The following is a 22,327-nucleotide window of genomic DNA, read 5'->3' as shown; positions in this document are numbered from 1 at the left end:
AGCCGCGAACTACTTCGTAATTCGACGATCGTAGTTGGTCTCTAGCTACAACTCTACGATCCCTAAATCAATCGGACTTGATGATCTTCCACATCAATTGTCCTATCCGAAAAATTGTTCGCATTGTCACCTTGGTCAAAGGACATCTCCTTCAACTCCTTCAAAACAACCAAACACCTTTTTGGAAGCTGTCGGGAATTTCACAATTTAGTTCATATTGCTAGGTTAGACGAGCTGCAATATATTAAAGAGGACCCAATTAAAACCCTAGCCACAATCCTCAAAAATAAAAATATTACAGATGAAAAATGGTACCAAGTAACTTATCTGTATTGGGAGTGGTGGAAATCGAGAAACGAACTTCATTTCCAAAATAAAACTCCAGATCTTGCTCGATGTTGGTGGCTAACGAAAGAAGCACTCAGGTATGTCACTTTTACTCATATTTTACCGACTTCTAACCATACTTTTCAGATGAACTGGAGTCTGCCGGAAGAGGGAGTTCTTAAGATCAATTTTGATGGATCCTTCAAGGATAACGAGGCTTCTTGTGCAGCTATAGCACGAAACTCTAATGGAGAAACAGTCGGTGTTAGAAAGCGACGATTGGATCCGATCTCTCCGATTCATAGTGAAATCGCCGCACTTCAAGAAGCTCTAACCCTAGCAGATGAGATTTCGTCCCCCTCTTATATAGTCGAGGGAGATGCGAAGGTTCTGATTGATTTAATCCTGTCCATTGATGTTGTTCCTCCGTGGAGATTAACGGCGCAGATAGACAGTCTTCGGGAGAGAATTAACGGACGACAGCTGGCTCTTGCATACTGTCCACGTATGTATAATAAGGACGCGCATGACCTAGCTATCTCGGTTTTACCCTCCCAAAATTGATTAATTTCTATTTAACCCCTGGAAGTTAGATGACGTTACCAGTTAGAATCCTGTATTGTAATTTAAATTTGCGTTTGGTCCTAACTCTGTAACTTTCGATTATTTAATGATATTTGGGTTCAAAAAAAAAAAATAGAACCTATCAAAAAGAAATAATGGAATAAAAGTCTAGTTAGAGTGTTAAGAAAATGAGTAGTTGTACCACTGCCATTTGACATTTAAATCGCATCAGAATATGTATCATGTCTCTAAGAAAACTCCGAGTGTATCAATAGTAATATCAGATATTGCTCTTCGATCACTACCTAATGGGAGTTCTTAGACTTCGCAATGGCTTTAGTTGTTTACTTATGTGATATTAATCTTCGAAAAATAATTATGTATCTATCATAATATAAAACCCCTAGTCTTAGCAGTAGTTATAGTATGTGATTTTGAAACCTAAATACATGTCCGGTTTGTGTAGAGATCTCCACGAAACCTTTTTGAATGGTCTTGTCTTGTGAATCTTTTACTAGAAACAAAATCTATATAGGTTGAATTTTAACTTGGTGTTGTAATTAATGACATAAACAATAATTGTTAAAATTTTGGAATGGTTTTTTTTTTTAAACCACGCGAAATCATTTTTCATTCATAAGTGATACAATCACAGATTTACATGGATAAATTGATTATTCCTCTCAGCAGCGACATGAGAATTACACAAGTAAATTCTCAGAAATTCAAATGTAAAGTACCTCGTGAAGTGAGTGAAATCGACTAGACACTAACGAAAATAAGATAGATGAAAGATGAAAAGATCCTAAAGATCAACGATGAAAAGACCCTAAAAGGTCACGAAAATACTAAAATTGTCCTCAACCGAGAGAACCACCGCCCCCATAACCGAAAAATCGCCGCCCCACTGAAGAATCGCCGCAGCAAGCCACCATCATCTCTTGTTTTCATAGCCACTACCCCCACCAGACACAGCAAGGCAAACCACCACCATCATTGTCAAACAAGTATTTGAATCCTTCTGTTTAGACCTCCAATTCTCCGACTTTGTCTCTCCATATATAACCTATAAGAATAATCTTCAATGAAGAAAACAGTTTATCATTACTCATCATCGTCGTCTTCTTCATCTGATGCTGAAGATCTCGAATCTATTCCTTCCGGTATGTATTGTATTTAGACATCAATAGTCAATCCTTTTTCATTATGAAGTGAGGCGAAACAATAACGATTAAAATCCGATTAATCGAAGTAAAAAACGTCGATAATGTTAGTACGTCAATAATTTCCTCATCTTTTTCATTAATAACTTCTTCATCTTAATAAGAAATCAATGGCGTCCTAACATGTTATTCATTACTGGAAGAACAAATTTATATTGAAAGAAGGAAGGAGGAAAAATTTATGGTGGAAAATAACCCGGAAAATCATTTTGGATAAAGCAATTCTTAATCTTGAAGACCCTGGATACTATCAATGGAGTGAAAACAAACTACAACAAAAATATAAACGGGGCGAAGGAAAACTCAGATATGTAACTGGTCAGAGAAATTCTAGAGAGAGAGAAAGGAGGGAAAACGGTTGCAAATTTTGGAATGTTATACTCATTTAACCTTCCCAAGAAAAACACAATTAACCGAAGGGAAACATAACAGTGACCTTGTATACAACAATTTGGATAATTTGTTATAAAAATCAATATGCAAAAAGTATACAACAAGGGCATTTGGTCTAGTGGTATGATTCTCGCTTAGGGTGCGAGAGGTCCCGAGTTCAATTCTCGGAATGCCCCTTTAAAGTCTTTTTTGCCGCTTTTTAAGGGGGGGCTAATAGCGATATGAGGGGTCGGTAGTTACGCACTTTTGAATTCCTTTTGATTATTCTCTCCTGCCATTTTCTACGGTCACCGACCCTCCTCGGTTTTGGTTTTGGTTTTAGTTTTAGAGAGAGAAAATATAAGAAAGAGAAAGAGAGTAAAGGGAACAGTTCCCCCCCTCTTGTAAACGAGAAGAAGAAAATGGCAGTAGCACCAGCAAGAGCTAGGGCTGATTACGATCTCCTCATTAAACTTCTTCTCATTGGTGACAGCGGTTAGTTTTCTTTCTTCATTTCCATTTTTGTTTTTTGTTTGTTTCGCTTCTAGAGTAAACCCTGTTAAAACAAATTAGGGTTTCTTTTATTTTCTACAGATTGAACTCTATTATTAGGGTTTCTGCAGTTTTATTACTCGAACTGGTATTAATGTTTGATGTTGAATGAGTTGTATTTTAGTTTCTTTCAGTAGAGATTGAAAGGTAAAGCTAAAGATTTAGTAAGATCAAAGTTTACTCGATCACTAGAGTTTATTAGGTATTTCTCTAGTAAGGAGGACTCTCGTTTTTTCTACCCATTTTCTTACTCCTAGTAGTTAACTCTTTCATGTACAAATTGTAGAAGAGAAGATTGAATTGAATCTAATTGTTGAGATAGTTCTAGGTTTAGAAGATAGAGAGAGAGTAGAGCCACTTGAGTCCTCATGTTGCATGATCTTTTTGTATGGGTCAATTAGTCACTTAAACCAATTGTTTCATTCTTGCTCATTATCATCCTCTTAGTAGTCTAGCCTTCTCTTATCATCTAGTTCCTTCGTAGTTGTTTCTAGTTAGGTTTTTGATAAACCCTGAAAGTTCTTTTGCCACTAATTGTGCTTTTTGTTCGTATAATTCGTGCCTGAAATTGTTCGCATATTCACATTAGAAAACCAACTGTGTCCTGATCAAATGAAATGAAAAGTATGACGGTATTGAGCCACTGATATGACTAGCAGTCTAGCACAATTAGGTCCTTATTGTTTCTCTATCTTGGAAGTACTTATGTTTTGGTCCGATTTAAAATTTTCGACTTTGCCCTTATGTTCAATCTGTTCGTTAATATTATTATTTTTCACTCGAAGACGTTTTTCTATGCTATAAGATACCTTCAGGTTAGGTTCTCTCTATCTCCTTTTCTGAGTAGGGATTGGACTTATTTGTGCGGTTCGTAAAATACCACTAACTTGTTTGATATACGAATGTTTCAGGGGTCGGAAAGAGTTGCCTTCTCTTGCGTTTCTCCGATGATTCATTCACTACTAGTTTTATTACCACAATAGGGTACATAACTACAAACCTTCATTTTTGGTGTAATTGTGCCAAGATTTTAAATTGCTTCTGAAATTGGAATTCTTCTGTGTAGGATTGACTTCAAAATTAGGACCATTGACCTCGAAGGGAAGCGGGTCAAACTGCAAATATGGGATACTGCTGGTCAAGAACGTTTCAGAACAATAACCACAGGTATAATTAAAGTTACTCTGATAAAATCTAAGGCCATCTTAGGTTTCAAGTGTTCGGGGTCTAAATGTGGATCAAAACACATAATGGATTCCCCTCTGCCCTCTGGATAATTCTGAATGTTCAGAACTACCTTCTTTGGTTATCTAGAAATATATGGGTTAATCCATAATAACGACCGACCAACTTTTGCTCTTCCCCATCCAGCACCTTATCTGTTTAAGTTTATTTTGTTCTCTTTCTTTTACTGATATTGTAATTTTGTGTTTTACTTGTTATGTAGCTTACTACAGGGGTGCAATGGGTATATTGCTTGTATATGATGTCACAGACGAATCTTCTTTTAACAGTATCCACTTTGTTTTGATTTGATTTCTCTATCCCTTTCATCTTTGTTATGTTTCTCCTGATGAATCGTTTAATTAGTAATCCTAGAAAATAAACATATGTTGGCTCATTGTTTGTGATCCTGATTCAAGATATACATAGACATCAAGAACTGGATCCGAAATATCGAGCAACACGCATCTGACAATGTTAACAAAATATTGGTGGGCAACAAAGCTGATATGGATGAAACCAAGAGGGTATTAAATAAACTAAATTTACATGGTATATAACTTTTCTAACCCTTTCGATACTGAAACTTTAACTCCATTTATTTCTTAGGCCATTTCAACAGCTCGAGGACAGGCACTAGCTGATGAATATGGAATCAAGTTTTTCGAAACAGTAAGTTCATCTGATGAATGGCAAATTATAAACCTCTTCATCTTCTCCTCTAAACTGGTTGTATCTCCTTTCTGCAGAGTGCAAAGACAAATTTAAATGTCGAACAAGTTTTCTTTTCTCTCGCTAAGGATGTAAAACAAAGACTTGCAGAGAGTGAAACGAAAGCCGAGGTAATCTTGTCTTCTTAAACCAATTCAACTTGATCGAAACTAAAATATTTTCGGGAGCTGGATGCTTAGTTTGTGCTTATGATGCAGGTTCCAAGTATCAACATTAATAAACCAGATCCTGCCAAGGGCTCTGCTGCTCCTGCAAGATCAGCTTGTTGCAGCTGAGGAATTGAGGACAATATGACTAGAGATTTAAGCTTTTAACCCCTTAAATTGTTAGGCATGACTACCATTTACTAAAAGACCTTTGGTGTATCTTTTCTACAGATTCTTGTTAAATCTGTAGAGTGAATGTGATGAATGCTTTGTTGATTATCTCACAGTATCTTCTGGTGGCATCAAAACGAAAAATCTATGAAGGATTTGCTTTCGTTTATGTGATTTGAATACTATTTTACATATATTAACAAATGAATCGACAAATTTTCACTTGAACTTCGAAAATAGTAACAATATTGAAACATCTCAAATGCTGATATTGGTTGCTATTATAATTGGAGTTTGTTGTTTTTTTATTGCAAGGAGTCTGTTTGTTGTTATTAGGGTTGAAATGTTACTGTTGAAAATGATCAAAATTACCAAAAGAAGTACAATACTTTGTTTGTTGTTACTAGGGTCGAAATTTTACTATTGAAAATGATCAAAATGGCCAAAAGAAATACGATCTTAACTTTTTTTTTTTGTTGAAACGGTGAAATATATTAAGCAACTAAAGATCCATTACAATACATAATAAAAATAAAGCGAGGAACATATCTCCAGAATTTCGATATATTTTTTGTTCTTGCCCACTTTGTCAATTTGTCTGCTTGAGAGTTTTGACTACGGTTGATGTAGCTGAACTTGACGTTGTTAAGTTTCTTTCTGACTGTCTTTATATGAGTTGTGTGAATCTTGGATTACCATTGGATTATTATGCCTCGGATTTTTCATATGACGGATCAGATTGATGTTGTCACTTTCGATGATGATATCTTTATGATTGTGTTCCTCTGCCCATTGAATACCTTTAAGGATTGCTATTGTTTCACTTTCTTCGCTGTTTCTCGCCCGAGTTGTTTGAACTTTTGTTTCCAAGAACTAGATTCACTGTTATGAACAATTAGCCTGATACCAATATAATTATGAATATCTGTAAATGATGCATCCACATTAATTTTTATGTAAGGTCTATCAGGAGGTTGCCATTTGGCTATTTGTTGATGTACTATTTTTTCCATGTTATTTGTGCTTTCAGGGAAGGACAATATGTATTTGATAACAGTATTGGTCGAGTTAATGGTATGTTAGAAATAATGATCGCATCTTGCCTTCCAGATTTGCGGCATAATAGTCACAAAATGAGGTGTCTAGCATGTTTTATTGTTTTCCTGCCCAGACTGAATCCATTCAGAAACTGAAAAATATTTGGTTCTATTTTAATATAATTTCAGAAAACATTTCTAATGTGGCTGAATGGATCTTTTCTTGGGAACACACCCCTCAATTTAGCGATTTGGCTTATCAAAACCTATTATCCACAATTTTTTGTGGATTATATGGAAAACTAGATGCGACCATTGTTTTCAATTTGAAATTAATGATCTTTCTCAAATTGTTAAAACGATTCTAAATTTTCCAAAAAATGTTTCTATGAATATAAGCAAGAACAAACCCGTGCAAATTAGATGGATTCCACCGGAACACTCTTGGTTGAAAATTAACGTAGATGCTTCGTTTATTAATGTTCATGAAATCACAGGTACCAGTCTCATTATCCATGATTCCGAAGGTAAATTCATAGAAGCTCACACATCTATTACTAGAAGCAGAAATAGTGAAGAAGGTGAGGCAATAGCTATTCTTAATGGTCTGATTTGGGCGGCCGAACATAATTATAATGAAATCATCATTGAAAGTGATAATATCAATATCATCCAGAACATCCAAAATTTTAAACATGAAGTTTACTGGCAATCGCGCATTCACATCCGGAAAATTCATGAAGTCAAAAACCAGATCAATAAGGTGAAATTCAGTTACACTAGCAGAAAATTTAATGCTCCTGCGGATAAACTTGCTAAGTGGGCTAGAAAGAATAATAAAGCAGAAACTTGGAGAAGAATTCCTTATTTTATAGTTCTTTTGTATCGTAATGACATTTTAATTACTTAATAAGATTTGTACCTTTTAACAAAAAAAAAAGGAATCCATTCAGAAACTAATGTGATATTAGCATGCATAAAAATTCATAATTTTACCCATGGTTTTGGTGGTGGAGTGGACTTCCTCTTGGTCCCAATCATTTTATTTGAGTGGACCTAAAATCAGGTGAAACCCATTTTTAGCTGAAGCGCATATGAGAAAGGCAAAAGCAAAAATAGATCTTACTTGGGTAAATTCAGACTAGTGGGTGATTTGGAAAAATAAAGAAATTATCCAAGATAAAAAATTTTGGGTAGAAAGAAAAAGAATTTGAAACTTTTTGTTTCCTCCAAACACTTAACTCTTATATTTTTCAGCTTCTTCTGCCTTCTTCTACTACCCCCATCGACTCCGACATCACTAATTCCGCGTGGCACCGCCATCATCCTCGACAACACTTCTTCCTCTCTCATCTTCACTCTTCTCTCTCTCTCTCTATATCTCTGTTTTTGTCTGTCTCCCTCTCTTCTTTCTCTCACATATGCGCCTGCGGAGGGTAGGAACCCCTTCGCCGGAGATAAAGAGAGAGAGAGAGGACAGAGAAAGAGAACAGAGAAGAGAGATGAGAGAAGAAAGATAAAGAAGAAAGACATGAGAGAGAGAGAAGAGAGTAGAGAGGGAGGGAGATAGAACATGAAAACGTCAGCCAGTTCTGTCTACCGACAATAATACCGGCCACTAAAAGGCAAGGTGTGTTTGGGGAAACATTTTTAATTTTCCACGCTTTGATATTTTATTCTCCAAAAACTTTTCTCGTTTCCTCATATCACCCACCTTCTCCCATCAATCCGACTTCAAATACCTCTAGTCAATAATGACTTCAACCCCGATTTCAATTCTTATTTTGGATACAACCATAATAGGGCCGCCCAAAAAGTTGTAATTCATACATGAATCGAAATCTAATCTTATTTTGGAAACAATCAAGTGGTGTAAATCCAATGGTTGTATTTCGATTCAGGACATTTTCCTTTGGGAATAGAAGGAACTTGTGCCAGGTTGGTTTGTAAGTGTTGTTTTCTCGACATATTTGTGCGGGCATCTAACTACTCGTAGTATTTGATTTGATTATATTGATATTAAACACCAACCGGAACTTCATAGATATCTTGGTTGTCATCGTGATCTAATCGGACAATAAAGCACACCCGTCAGTCTCTCTCTCTCCTCTCTCTCTCTCTCTCTCTCTCTATACAGCTGAGCTTACCCTCTTTGAATTTGGATTTCTTTCTTTCGTTTTGAGGAACTCATTACAATCTGATCTCTCATTTGTATTCTGATCCAATTTATTTACTATTTTGATGTTCTGAAGTTCGTGATACAAAATTGTGGTCATCAAATTTTGTTTATTTATTTGTTGTTAGGAAATGAATTTTATTCAAAGGAAGATCTATCTTTACAATGTCACTTTTGGACTATATATGTTGGATTGGTGGGAACGCTACCTCTTCAGTATCCTTTTCTAGGGTTTCAATTTATGTTTTACTAATTTCAATCTTTTAATCTGAATTCACATGATTTGGTCTTTGATTATAGTTTAATGATTTCAAAGTTTTACCCAATATGAAGATCTTAATCTAGGTATTGTGTGTTTCAGTTAATGATTGCCTTAAATACTTGTTAGTGTCAATTGTTTGTGCGATCAGGTCTGTTTTAGGGTTCTTTGAACATTGAAATTGTTGTTTGAAGATTTGAAAGTAGAAAGTTTTGCAAGTAGGTCTTGTTTTACCATCTGCTTTTTGTATAGAACAATAAAATGTATTATTGGGGCTTAACTATGTTAGATATATTGATAATCGTGCTTCTATGGTTCGTATGCTACAACGGATCACGATCTGCTGCCGAATTCTACAGAAGGTAATGCTTATACTCCTCTTTTATGATTTCAGCCACTCTAAGTGCTTACCCATATACGTTTATGTGTTTGATATATCTAGGGAGAGTCTTTTGCTTATAGAACTTTTCTCTGAGCTAACTAGTTATGAATCTCACTTTGAGGAAAATATTTTCAAGGACTGCATCTAAGACGTTTCTATAATTCCAATATAAGTAATATAATGCAGACAATGGGCCGTTTCATTGTGATCATATAAGAAATGAAACAAGATTTACAGAAGTTCGAACGTTTGTTGTTGTCGAGGAGTTTGTCCAGATATTTACAAGATCGACTAAGATATGCCAATAGAGTAACACATGAGAGTGAGAACCCAGAAAAAGAAACCTCAATAAGAGTCAAATGACCCCATTGCTTACAGGTAAGTAGCTAGAGTGGATACCGAGCTACTGGGAAGTCCAAAAAAGTGAGTGATTTAGCCCATCTTTACCCCTACTCTAAGCAAAGAGGGTCCTTTGGGTCTGATGGATGATAGATTTTCACATATACACTCTTGTTCTTGAAGGTGGATTTGTTCCCAGAAGTCCATAAACTCCATAGGATTGCCTGTGGTAAGCTCTCCCATAAATCTTTGCCTCTGGTTGGTAGGTCCACCTTGGTCGTTGGACTACCAGATCTTCTACATCTCTCAGGACACCCAAAAGATTTTATTAAAAGAAAGAAAAAAGAAGTTCCAAAACCCAAGAGGCAGTTCGGAAATGTAAGAGAAGGTGGTTCACCGATTCAATCTCCTTCTGGCACAAGACACATCGATTAAAAAGCATAGCTCCTCTCTTCCTAAGGTGTCGATAGATGCTGGTCAGAAGAAGAAATCAACTCGAGGGGGAGTGTCTTTGCGCCATAAACAGTCTTCACCTCTCCCTGAATCCCTGCCAATGCAAGGAATAGGAATTAACTGTGGAAGCTGAGTCCTCGGAGGAACTCCAAATCATTCTATCTGAACCTTGACCTGGCGGGTGTCATTCGATCAATTACAGACTGCAGAATCGTGGTTACAATCTCTAATTCCCAATCATCAAAATGTCTTCTAAAGTAAAACCCCGCACCACTCTACCATCCACTGAAGATTAAGTTTCAAGGACTGTTGCTTCATTACTGTTGGTCATGCCATAGAGTAGGGGGAATTCCGAGCTCAGAGCACCAAGTTGAGTTCCAAAAAGAAGAGGTTGCTGCCCTCGCCTCCGAGTCAGCCTTTGGAATGATACAATTTTATTGCAAATGCTTCTTCAAACTGTTCCACCATATTTCTCTCGGAAAATTAGCCATCTGCAGGGACTCTCACTCAAGACCAAACCTCCATAACCATTTCATAAGAAATGTATGGTTCATCCATTTGAGATTCTTAAAGACTAGAACACTGAAAGGGGATTGGTTTACAAAACTTGCCCCAAGTCACCCAGAGAATCCGCTTTGCTTCGAAGTCCCTTATCTTTGCGTCAATACTTTTCATCACACTCGCAGGCATGGAAAACAAGGATAAGAAAAGTAGATAAGGACAGAAGCAAGAATAGCTTTGATAAGAGCTGATTCTGCTGTCGAAAGAAATTTACCTTTCCAATCCGAGGTTACGGAGTTAACCGTTTTGCACCCAAGAGGAGGACCAAGATGTTTAGTAGGGAGGGACTCCGTGGGTGTGATGCATCCAAAAATCATAGCTAGATACGAGAGGTTGCGGACAGACCCTTTACCCAGAATGAAGCTTTTGCCGTTGTTCACTTTGAGGCCAGAAGCCGCCTCAAACCAAATCAAAATATCCCTCAGTCTCTGTACCTGCTTCCCTACTGCATCAAGAAAGAACAAGTTATCTGCTTCGAATTGAACATGAGAAATACTAACACCATTATCCTTGACTGTGAAGCCCTTAATCCAACCCAAAGCCTCTGCTTTACCAGTGAGAAAGCTCAGAACCTTCTCCACAAGGAGGAAAAGAAGGGGGACAGGCGGTCTCTCTGTCTAACCCCCTCGAGCTCCCAGATCTGGAAGAGGCCGCCCCAGTGACTAAACCAGAGAAAGACGTAGTAGAAATCAGATTGTTTATCGAAATACACCGCTTGCACCCAGAGCCTATTTTAGTATATCCAATTATTATCCAATGCAATTGAGCCTAATTTGGGTAATTTATTTTGTTCAGAGAGGGATGTCTAGAGAAAACTTTACGTGCACCTTGAGGTTGAGATTGGGTAACGCTTTCATAACTTGTAGGGAGAAATCTATTGGTAAACAGCTCGATTCATAACTAGCAGGAAATCGAGCACTGAACATGGAAAGATTCCGAAGAATCTTGAACATCTCCTGATTATAAAATATCATGAGGAGTGGATAGCTCTGGTTTGAGTCTTTTGACGAAACTTCATACTTGTTGCAATTCACACAATCAACGTTCCTAAATGACTAGACTGGTATTTTTTACTGATTATATATAAGTACCCATTTATTCCACCAGTTACTTGAAGTATAAGCTCTATTTTTACTGATTTTTTCTATTGATTATCCAGAATTTTGATTTATGTTATGAATTATCAACTGTGTATTTCCACCATTCTTATGCTAACCTTTACATTTTGAGTTTGCTACTTAATAATAGTTGCTAGTTTTCTTTTCAGCCATCTTAAGCTAAAACTTGGTTTCGATGGGAGCTTAGCAACTTGATGTGTCATTTCGTAACGGTGCCAACGCTTTCTGAAGAACATCTAATCAGATCTTTTTTTTTTGTTTTCTTTTCTTAGTGGTGCTTTTGGAGTTTCCTGGTATTATTGCAAGATGTTTGCTTATTCCTTGTTTCTGAATATGTAAAAGAATTTGGTTTCCTCCAAGCCTTTCTGAACTACACTACCCAATTTTTCTTGAATTAGAATGTCTTATTCGATGTGCCCAGAATCTTCAGATTGTTATTTTCTAAGGTTCTACGAAGATGTTTGTAAGATGATGTTTGTTCTTTTATCATGCCTGAATTTGACTTGTTTGCATCTGGATTGTTGGACTCGAAGGCCCCCAAATTAACCATCTAGACAAGTAATATACACGAGCCTGACGAAAATCAGCAGTTCAAGTGTGGCTCAACTCAATTTTCGACTGGGTGCTACTTCAAGTGTGACTCTACTCGATCCAGACCTCGAATTTTTGATCTCACTCAAAAACAAAACAGACCAGCACCACTTCAGGATGTTTCATATTTGGACTTTTTGTGTAATTTAACTAGTAATTGTCTCCATACAACAAGATCTTTCTCTATGTAAAATAGGGTGGCCTTGGTTTTTTGGGTTCAATTAGGGCGAGAGCTCTGAAGTAGCACCCAGTTGAAAAACCCAAGATATTATAATCATACTAGCACTCCACGTTCTAGTTAAATCTTTTTTTCTTTTCTTTAAGCTTGATATAGAGATCTCCTTTATCGAAAATCCACCCATAAAAGCCTGCTCGAAAGAAGATTCTCCTGCTCTTTGGAACACAGTGAAGGAGGAGAAGCTCCCTCTATCACAACATACAACGGTTACACACTCACACCTTATTAAAGGACGGTTACACTTTGCTTACATCTTATTAAACCCAAGTTAGTTGTTTTGTATCAGGAAATCGACGACCCAGAAGGACTAATTATCAGATAACCAAATCAAATAAATTATTTTATTTTCAGATGCAATTCTTCACAATCCCTGCAAAACTTATTTTGTCATTGAAGTTGTACCTATGAACCAGCACAAGTGAAAAATGTTTAAGTGATCTTAATTTGCCCTTGCTTTCACCTATACTAGATTGAAATGAATATCCCACAAGATCTTCATAGCCTTAACTTGAACAATCTCAAGACTGCCATGAGGTTTGATAAAGCTGAGGTCTTCTTTATACAGTGTCTTTCTCTATCTTACTAAGAATTTTCAGGAAAAACCTTCTCAATGAATTCGAGAAATCTCTTTGAGTAGTACGTGGGATCAACAGCTGAAATCAATAGTGAATCAAAATGAAGGGATTTGTATGCATGCTCAATTTTCTTGCTCATGTTGTAATCCTGCAATATATCAATTATACCCAGGTATAGAACGACATCATTCACCTCATGAAGCAACTGTGATTTCTCTACCTCTTGAACAAGCTCCGCTCTTGCTGGCATGTTCACTCCAAGCTGAATCTGAAGTCTGATCAAATAAAAAGAATATAATAAAGATCAGATTTTGAAGAACATCAGGATTTCGAAGAGCATTTGGCATGTTATGACCTAATGAGTAGTAATTGTTTTATACTATGATTGATGATTTGATATAATGGATCTACACTCGGGTGAAGTGTACCTCGCTGTTCCGGGTAGTAAGAGATCAACTTCTTCGTCACCAGCTGCTGATGCTCGTAACCGGCTACCTCTTACATGAGATCCGAAAACAACGCTGTTGTCATCTTCTCCACGTGGCACCAAAACAAGCCCCTCTGGGTAATTAGCAAGTTCTTCCTCTTGTGTATCTGCCATAATCGTCATCACCGAAGCAGAAATTAGTTTTTGTGTCTATCAACTATTCACCAAGACAAGGTCCTAACCTTAGACCTACCCTTGATTTTTATTGGGACAGGGCAAAGTTATCTATACATATAACTGTTTAAAAGATGGGGAAAACCACCTTCTTCTGCAACAACCCCCAATCCGTCAGTCGCTAAACTTTGTGGATAAGATATGAGAGACTGTAAATGTCGCGGAGCTCGATAATGAACACCTAATAGAAGACTGTAATCCATTATCTGTTCTGATTCGAGAAACTTGCTATCAATCTTGATCTGCCTGAAAACATGAACATATTGAAGTACTCAACAATCAACACCTAATAGAAGACTATAATCCATTATCTTTTTTAATACATAATCTTTTGTGAAATGAAGAGAACTTAAAGCCATCCTTACTCTAAAAGAGATTCCCGCCAAGAAGGTTCCAAATAAAAGGCGTAGTTCAAATCCAAGTCCTTCAGTGTTGTGTTCTCATCAATCTGCACCTTGTCTGCGGAACGTCCCAGGGATGAACCTTTCAGATCAAATCTTCGGTGAATCCTCAACTCGGTACAGAACATGTTGCCCATTACTACAAATCGGAACTGCAAAATCGAAATTAAATAGAAAGATTAGTTTCGGTTGTAGTCCTGTGACAAGAATTTCTTATACAAACATATATACGAGAGTAAAGGCGAACTAACATTCTACTTTTAAAACTGACGTTATATGAAAAATAACGTTGCACGAGTCTAATAAAAGAAAGGCATAAGCTGATTTCCGGACTCCCTATGTGCCATAGAGAATCAACATCAAACACATTAAAGCGTGATATTAGTCAACCCACTAATAATAGTTACCTTTTGACCACTGGAAGGTTTAATCCTGTGAAGTCCGAAAAATTTGGTTATAAGTGTGTTATCATATGTACGAACATGATGATGATATTTTGGAAGCATCCGCAAAAGAACCTACAAGTTGAATAACTCCGTCAAAAGAAAACCAACATATAATTTATACCCACAAAAAAATAACATGCTTGAAGGTTTTAGTAAACAGAGTGTTGCACTTAGCATTCTTAATGTCATATACTATCACATGTTTCTTCCCAAAGGAAAATGCACAAAAAAAGGAAGTTGCTAGTACAAACAAGTCGGTACAGAGACTGTGGATACCTTCACTTCAGTTTTCCGTAGTGTCTTTATCATAAACCGATCATCTTGAGAGAGGAAAAAGACACTACCACTCTTCCCAGGAGATGAAAGTTCCCTAAGAGCATCATTTCCGCAAATGGACATCATGTAATCTGCAGCATCAATCTTAAACAACTCCCTCAAGTTTCTGCCAGGATAGAAATTAACCTTCTAGTCATACATTGGAAGTATAACAAATTAACATGTCATAAGACATACAAAAAAGTATACTTTTGCATGATGACAAGAGACTAGTAGTCTAGTATAATAAGGAAATTACGAAATAAAGTTATATATGAGTTGATTTGAAATATGTATGAAATGACAATGGAAATGCACTGACAAAAAAGTGTTTAAACTATACTAATTCAGAAATGCCCGGAGAACTGTGTAAACCAGAAAAAAAAAACAGAAATAAACTTGGTACAGAAAAGCATTAATGATGAACTAAATATCAAGATTAAAGCGACTAGCAATATGAAGTAGTCAGTGCTAACAACATAACATTGACAACATGTCCCAAGAGGACCACAACTAACACACGTGAAAGAAATAACCAACCTAAAAACCATAGGACAATAATCTTTCCATTTGAAATCTTCTGATTGGTGGGAGGGTGTCAATTGAGATCCATCTCGGGGAAAGTTCATCCAAAAGCTTGCACGAGGACCAAAGTCTGATGCTCGAACTTCTCGCCTTTGGATTGGTGTAATTTTTCCAACGGTGTACCTAACAATAAAACAAACTAAACCATGATACTAATCTTCAGACAAGTTCTTTCAGATAGAAGAAAGGAGGATAAAACAAAGAGAGCAACTGTAGGATTTAGACAAGTGGAATAGGTGAATTGTGAGAATAGTCCAACATGGGAAAAGGGTAATCTAATAAATAAGAATGTAATATCTAGGTCCTGTCCACTCACTGCCAATTGGTTTTGATTTGGATGGCCACACATTTAACAGAACTGCAATGGCAAGTTAAAACTGATAAGACTATTTACCTGATTCCAAGTTGCAAACTGAGCATTAGATCATAACTTCGGTGGCCTTTAATGATTTGTTCACCAGGTTTCTTGATCTCCTTGGCAAGTTTTTTCTTTCGTCTTATTGATCTTTTTGACGATGAGAAACTATTTTTTAGTACAATCTCACTAATTAAAACACCTTGCATATATTCACGTTCCAGGATTGGAGCAACTGCATCACCCACCTTCTCATCACCTTCCCTAAAAGATTCTCCTGGATTCAATGACGAATCATATCCAATTACTTTCTCAATTGCTACCTCAAGACTCCATCGCCTTTCCAAAGAGACATTTTTTGGACGGGAATGCTCCACGTTTAGCAAGTTCCCTTTTGGGAGTTTATCAGATAGACCATGAGGAGATCCTTGGCTCAAACCAGCATTGAACTTTGCAACATCCACTGAAGAAGCATTTCGGCTGTGTAAACCATGGATCTGCTTTCTCATATCTGGAAGTAGCCCTCGTTTTCTCAAAGCATTAAGGTAAAGTTCTTCTGCAGCTGGAAGCTTGCTTCCGTTTGGATAAAGTACTCCTTTTCCATCCTTCAAGCCTCGTGTCCAAGTCCCGACATAGCTACCACCATCATACCAGGTAAGCACTCCAAACCCATGCATCATGCCATCTGACCAGCTTCCTTCAAAAGAATCCCCGTTCATCCAAGTAAGAGTTCCTTTCCCAGACATTTTCCCTCCCTTCATTTGGCCCAAATAAACATTACCATTAGCCCATATATATTTACCAAACCCTTCGATTGTTCCCTGAATCCACGACCCTTCAAATGAATCTCCATTCGGATAAATTTGATATCCCAGACCATGTTTGAGATTCAACCGCCAGCGCCCTTTGTAATTAATTTTATCAGACCCAACATATGTCCCTGTCCCGCTCATATAATCACCTGAAAATTCACCCTCGTAAACAGCTCCAGAAGGCCATTGAATCTTTCCGATACCATGCTTCCTTCCTCCTCTCCACTCACCCTCGTAAATGCAGCCATCTGACCACACATACTTTCCCGAACCCTCGGGAATGTTACCCAACAAGGACCCAGAGTACGAATCGCCATGGAGAAGCGAAATGTCACTGACTCTGAAGGCACTAGATTCAGAAGATAGATGAGCAGCTTCCCCGTTTCCTAATATGAGTGAGCTTTCTTTGCCACTAAAACTAACAGGATCAAGAGATTTTGTTCTTTCTACACGAGACAGTGCTCCTCCCAAATTATCCACAAAGGCCGCAGAGGCAGACATGCATAAGCCAAAAGGATTGAGTTCCTCACAGAAAGTTGATCCTAGAATTGGTGAAAATGGGGTTCCATCAAATGCATTTTAAATGAAGTTTGTAATGGTTCCCCAAAAGTTAATAATTCTGTAAGCAGACCGAAACAATAACATTAAAACATGAGAGCCTTCAAGTTGGTAGTACGAAATGCAATAACATGAGAAAATTGATTGGAAGCAATGAGGAAAAGTAACTAATCATATAAGAAAACATGTATGCTGCAAAAGTTTCTAGCTCAAACACCACCGTATTATTTATCAAGTATTGAACTCCGTCACTGAGCAGTTATGCCGGTCAACCCAAGAGCAGTAGTAATTAGCTTGTTTTTGTATGTGTAAGGGTGGGGGCCGAGGAGATCGTAATCACCAGTTTTCGACCCTGTGAATACATTGGATATTAGTGGCAGACAATCCATGTTCATGGTTTCACAATAGATATTACATCTAGTCCTTCACCAAAAATGTCTTGGCCACCTGAATTAGCAAGTGAGTGTCCTAAAACCTAAACAACCCAAGTTTGAATAACTAGTCTAGTATCACCTGGTTTCCATCCAACCTCTCAACTCCACCACCTTTAAAAGTTTAAATAGCATCACGTAAACAAACAAATGTTTATAATCTTGCAAGTAAACAATAAGCCATGTCCTACTTATGTGCTCAACCACTTTCGATTCTAATTCATTCATCCTACAATCTTGAAAAACTCAGGGTCAATAGGAGAACACCAAATGCCACAACAAATATTTCATGCTTGCAAATTGTTCACTAAAACAACTTCATTAGGGCTTACACAAGTCTAATTCTGACTAAAGTCATTACCATAAGAACCTCATTTTACAAAATAAAATAGAAAAATTCTATCTAATTCCTTCTACTCTAGACTCTCTCTATATATTGAAGTAACCGTGTGGGTGTCCATAGGCACGGCCACCACCCAACCGACAACACAAGGAGAAAGAAGAAACAATATATTAGGGTTTCCCATTCTGTGTACTTCTAATTATGTAAACTGCATCTGTTGTAAACTAATATATATATCCATTAAATCAGATCAATAAAGCACCTCTTTTTATCCTCAGTTTGTTCCTCAATTCGTTCGTCTGCTAGCTTATTTATTTTAAACAATCTCTACGAAAATAGCTTCATTTAGTAGAAAAGTTTGTTGGATTTAGCTTTGCATATTTCAATTTACACCACCACCCACAAGACCCTCTTTTTTTTCCCAATAATTTCTCACTCCTAATAAGAAATTACTTCTAACCCATAACAAAAGATAATCTTTGAAACTTCTTAATCCCCATCACTTTCCCAACATTTTCAAATATAATCCTCAACATTTCCCTCAAACTTACAAATACTTTAAGGATAAAACTACTTCTTCTAAATAACTCATCAATTCAATACTAAAATTTTAAAAAATTAAATTCATCACAAATTTCTCCTTATCACTAAAATAACAAATCAAACTAGATGAAACCCTTAAAAATTAGGATTTCTAATAGAACACTTCACTAGTTCAGTATTTAATAATAACCAAATCTAATCATGAGAACCCAAAATCTATAAACTTAATCTGATTTTTATTCAATCATACTAACATTTAAAATAAGAAAATCACTAAAAGATTAAGATGAGAGATGGAGAGAGAGTACCTTTGGTTTGGGTTGTTGTTTGACTGAAGAAAAATGAGGAGGAGGAGGAAAGAATCTAAGCAAGTTAACCCTTTATGGCCTTATTAGCTCAAGCACGCACTACCAGAAAAATAAATTATTTAATATAAATCCTTGTTTTTTTACTTCTATCTAATTAACATTATTAAGCTCTCTTAATTAACTATTGAATTTGTTTATTTTAAAAACATTTTAATTAAGAGTTACGTTAAAATGAAAAAAGTCGGTTACTATTTCTTACGTCTGATGACTTGACTCTATGGATTTACCCGTTTTGACTCCACCTTTGTTACTTGAAAATAAATGGGTACCCCAAAAAAGAGGTCCAAATCCAACAATTATCTATTGCTCTAAATTTTTGTAAGTGATGACAGGGAATATGGAAAAGTTGTCGAGATGTGATTCGCCATGCAACCTGTTGCATCAAGAGGGAGAAAGTGATGTGAATCTAACTGTTCCATTAAGTTCTCGCAACAATTATGACAAAAAGAAGTTTTATAGGGGTCTTCATTTTTGTTAAAAGGGGCATTTCATGTGAATTAGATACGAGTCTACCAAACTCACAAGAAACTATTTGGTACAAGCCTACCGAGTTCACAAGATATGAGTCCACTGAAATTCATTCCACTAACTTATTTTTGTGAATTGGGTGGACTCTTTTAACAAGAATGAGTGTCCCTATAAAACTTCTCTATGACAAATTTCTTTTTGTTCATCAATTAATCGATTCGAATAAATTTTTTTTTTCTTAAACCAATTTTTTGTATTATAAACAATCATTATGCGTTATGACAAAATCCTATGTTGATCTTTAATTTGAATAGAAAATCTTTTTGCTTTTTCTTACTGAACCAATTTTCTTGTTTCTCCTCATATGTTTTTTTGATAAAAATTAATACGTTGCGAAAAAGTACAACACAATATAATTCTTTATAATGCATTATGAGCAGAAAATAAATTTATCTTCTTCAATTATGTTGTACAAGTTCCCACCGATTTGAATATTTGGGAGTACTAGTAAGGAGAAGGTTTTTTTAGGAGAGAGAAAGAGCCGTGACATCAGCAGGCGATTCTCTTCTCCTTTCTACCTTCGTATCCTAAATACAAACCCTAGAAACCACAGCTTCAATCTCTCTTCAACAATCACTCAACTTCCAACTTTACAACAGCAATTAATAGTTTTACCAACCTCCTCCATTTCAATTCAACAAAGACAAAATAAATCATCACATTGAGCCATGCGAAGATCAAGCTTCCAAGATCACAAACCCTAGCAATTGGGGGAAACCTGGGTTTCATTTTTCAAGGGAGAATAATCACATCTATCTCAGCTCACCAAAGACAAAAATCAACACGTTGCGGCCACTCCCAAGAAAAAGAACGGCGTCAACCAACACGTAAAGGTAAACCCTAACGTTTCCTCTTCCATTTGCGCGGTTTTCTTTTACTCCGCCGATTTTTTGGTCCGTCTTTCTGGTTTTGAGGTCAGTTTCCATTCTCTCCCTATTCCATGTCGTCAACCACTATAACCCTAGTTGAGTAGACAGATTGGAAGTGTAGCTAATTCCCGAGGCTTCTGCATGCAAAGCAATGATTCTAAAATGGCCGGATGTGTTTGTCCTCGCTCTTCTTCCTCTCTACTATTTAACCTCGACTATTAGTGTCTCTGATACCCACCACCTTGTTCTCCTATTATCTTCTCTTCTCACTTTAATGGCTTCACAGTACTCTCTTGCCACTCATGGAAAACTCACTTTGAAATTCTCTAAACCTTCATCCAAGCAAGAACTCCCACCTATCAATCAAGGTTTCATATGAAGATGGGTGTGTTATTATGATGTTGGTCTAACTTTTATCAAGAAGATGCTTTTCCCTCAGTCCAGACTCTCCAGGGACTGTGACTATTATCCAGCTGAGGGTCCTGTTAACACCTTCATCATCAAGCCTAAAAGCCAATTTGTGATGGATGCTTTGAACTTTGGTTGACCCTGGGTTTTGAGAGGAATGCTACTAGTTCTCAAGGTAGTTGAATTTCCTCTTACTGAGCCCACAGATGATCTATTCTACGAACCCATGCGATGTACTCTTTACAAAGTTCCTCAGGCCATCCAGAATCGAGGAGATTTCGATTTTATCTTCAGTTGTATGGGTAAGATTATTAGTATTAAGCCTCGTAAGTTTGGTCGGGTTAATAACAATACTGTTCGTGTTCACTTTCTATATGATATTCGAACCCCTCTCCTAGCTGTGATCAATCCTATATTCTCTGATGGAGAGAAGGAAATCAAAATTAGTTATCAGAAATTTCCAGGGGCTATATGCCAGTTATGTCGTATCATTGAGCATCCTATTAGCAACTGTCCTATTTTTGAAAACTCCACTGATGATGAGAATAGTTCCAATAATGATCATATGGAGGATATCTTAGTGGATCTGAATGTGGAAGCTCATGAACCTCCTCTGTTGTTAGCCCCTCCACCGTCTCCAGTGCAGGGAGTGATCCCACCTCACCTTCTTTTTCCTTCTTCTGGCAAGAGAATTCGAGAGCATCCCAGACCTTCTTCAGAAGGCAATTCAATTTTATCCAATGATAACTCCTTTGAAGACACTCCAATGATAGAAAATTTGGAAGTGAGGAGGTTGCTTCAAGAGTCATTGCTTTTAGATCAAAGCTTGAACATTATTACTAATGCAGGGGATAGGGATGATGCTGCACTTTCAATCTCGTCTTCTCACTGACTTGGAGTCTTTAGTGCTTGGGGTGTAGGGATAGGTCTAGTTTGGTTTTTGGTTGTTGTTGTTCTGTCTATGTGTTTATTTTGTTTACTAGTTCTATTACTGTGGTAGTAGTAGTGGTTAGAGTCTGTTTTCATTCTTCTTAGACTTGTGATCCTTTCTGGACTTTTTTGGGAGTTTAATTCGAAGGAGTCTGAGCTGGAGTGGTACTAGACACTCCAGTCTTAGTCACTTCCTTTTGGTGTGTCTGGTCTGAGAATGAGGACAGACTTTGTGTCCTACCTTTGCTTATCTTAATATAATCCTATTTAATGTTATCTTCTTTCATTCTATTCTCTCTTTAGTTCTTATTTTATTATAGCTTTCTCTTTATTTCTTTGTTAGCATTTAGCTCTTCTTAGTGATGTTATCTGTTTAATTACTCTTATCTTTGTGTTCCTTTTTCCTTTTGCATCTTCTATGATCTTGTTAGTTCTTTTACTTGCTTCTTGTTGTTTCTTTGCTTCCTTTGTGGTAGGTTGATTTCCTGTCTAGCTTCTCTTTAGCTGTAGTTCTTTTGTTCCTGGGAGGAGTGGAGGGTAGTTTACTTGTGGTTGTTTAGTCCTTGGTGATTAGCTCTAAAAGTAGAGAATATGATTAGATTGTGAGAGCAGGTTAGTGAGACTTTTCCTTAGATTGTTAAACCCGAGTTTGGAGTGGTTTCGGTTAGGCTGTGATAGGTGAGTGGACCTTTTGAGGGTGCCTCTAGATTGCAGGTTTAGTTTAGGGGCCATCG

At 36.9% G+C, this 22,327-nt stretch overlaps 3 protein-coding genes and 1 non-coding gene across 6 annotated transcripts; 3 read left to right on the top strand and 1 right to left on the bottom strand.

Annotated features, from left to right (window-relative positions):
* The first annotated feature begins 2,611 nt into the window (after positions 1 to 2,611).
* TRNAP-AGG (transfer RNA proline (anticodon AGG)) lies at positions 2,612 to 2,683 on the top strand. Its single transcript has one exon. It is a non-coding gene; the product is annotated as a tRNA-Pro (tRNA).
* Positions 2,651 to 5,480, top strand: LOC147568088 (ras-related protein RABE1d-like). Its single transcript, XM_086654526.1, has 8 exons — positions 2,651 to 2,981; positions 3,950 to 4,022; positions 4,105 to 4,205; positions 4,486 to 4,551; positions 4,692 to 4,789; positions 4,872 to 4,934; positions 5,012 to 5,104; positions 5,192 to 5,480. Exons 1-8 carry the CDS (start codon positions 2,909 to 2,911, stop codon positions 5,267 to 5,269), a joined length of 645 nt encoding a protein of 214 aa, XP_086510652.1. The 5' UTR covers positions 2,651 to 2,908; the 3' UTR covers positions 5,270 to 5,480.
* Positions 5,481 to 8,116: 2,636 nt separating this feature from the next.
* LOC147568087 (uncharacterized) lies at positions 8,117 to 12,148 on the top strand. Its single transcript, XM_086654525.1, has 4 exons — positions 8,117 to 8,438; positions 8,653 to 8,740; positions 9,073 to 9,145; positions 11,786 to 12,148. Exons 2-4 carry the CDS (start codon positions 8,656 to 8,658, stop codon positions 11,829 to 11,831), a joined length of 204 nt encoding a protein of 67 aa, XP_086510651.1. The 5' UTR covers positions 8,117 to 8,438; positions 8,653 to 8,655; the 3' UTR covers positions 11,832 to 12,148.
* A 636-nt stretch (positions 12,149 to 12,784) lies between these two features.
* Positions 12,785 to 19,185, bottom strand: LOC147568086 (phosphatidylinositol 4-phosphate 5-kinase 9-like). Of its 3 annotated transcripts, none has more exons than XM_086654523.1 (9): positions 18,799 to 19,185; positions 15,843 to 17,157; positions 15,404 to 15,571; positions 14,825 to 14,990; positions 14,510 to 14,620; positions 14,067 to 14,254; positions 13,790 to 13,947; positions 13,469 to 13,634; positions 12,785 to 13,315 (listed from the first exon to the last, which is right to left on the bottom strand). In XM_086654523.1, the coding sequence occupies exons 2-9, from the start codon at positions 17,114 to 17,116 to the stop codon at positions 13,048 to 13,050; spliced, it is 2,499 nt and encodes an 832-aa protein (XP_086510649.1). In that variant the 5' UTR covers positions 17,117 to 17,157; positions 18,799 to 19,185; the 3' UTR covers positions 12,785 to 13,047. The 3 variants fall into 3 exon arrangements, with proteins under 3 accessions (XP_086510649.1, XP_086510648.1, XP_086510650.1); XM_086654522.1 differs by having other exon boundaries at positions 15,843 to 17,234; positions 18,799 to 19,132; XM_086654524.1 differs by having other exon boundaries at positions 15,843 to 17,525; positions 18,799 to 18,899.
* Positions 19,186 to 22,327: the final 3,142 nt, after the last annotated feature.

This window comes from Eschscholzia californica, unplaced genomic scaffold, assembly GCF_041429995.1.
Source record: "Eschscholzia californica isolate CP2 unplaced genomic scaffold, dmEscCali1.0.p SCAF_1, whole genome shotgun sequence".
Taxonomy (NCBI): domain Eukaryota; kingdom Viridiplantae; phylum Streptophyta; class Magnoliopsida; order Ranunculales; family Papaveraceae; genus Eschscholzia; species Eschscholzia californica.
This window is presented reverse-complemented; position numbering and strand designations above follow the sequence as displayed.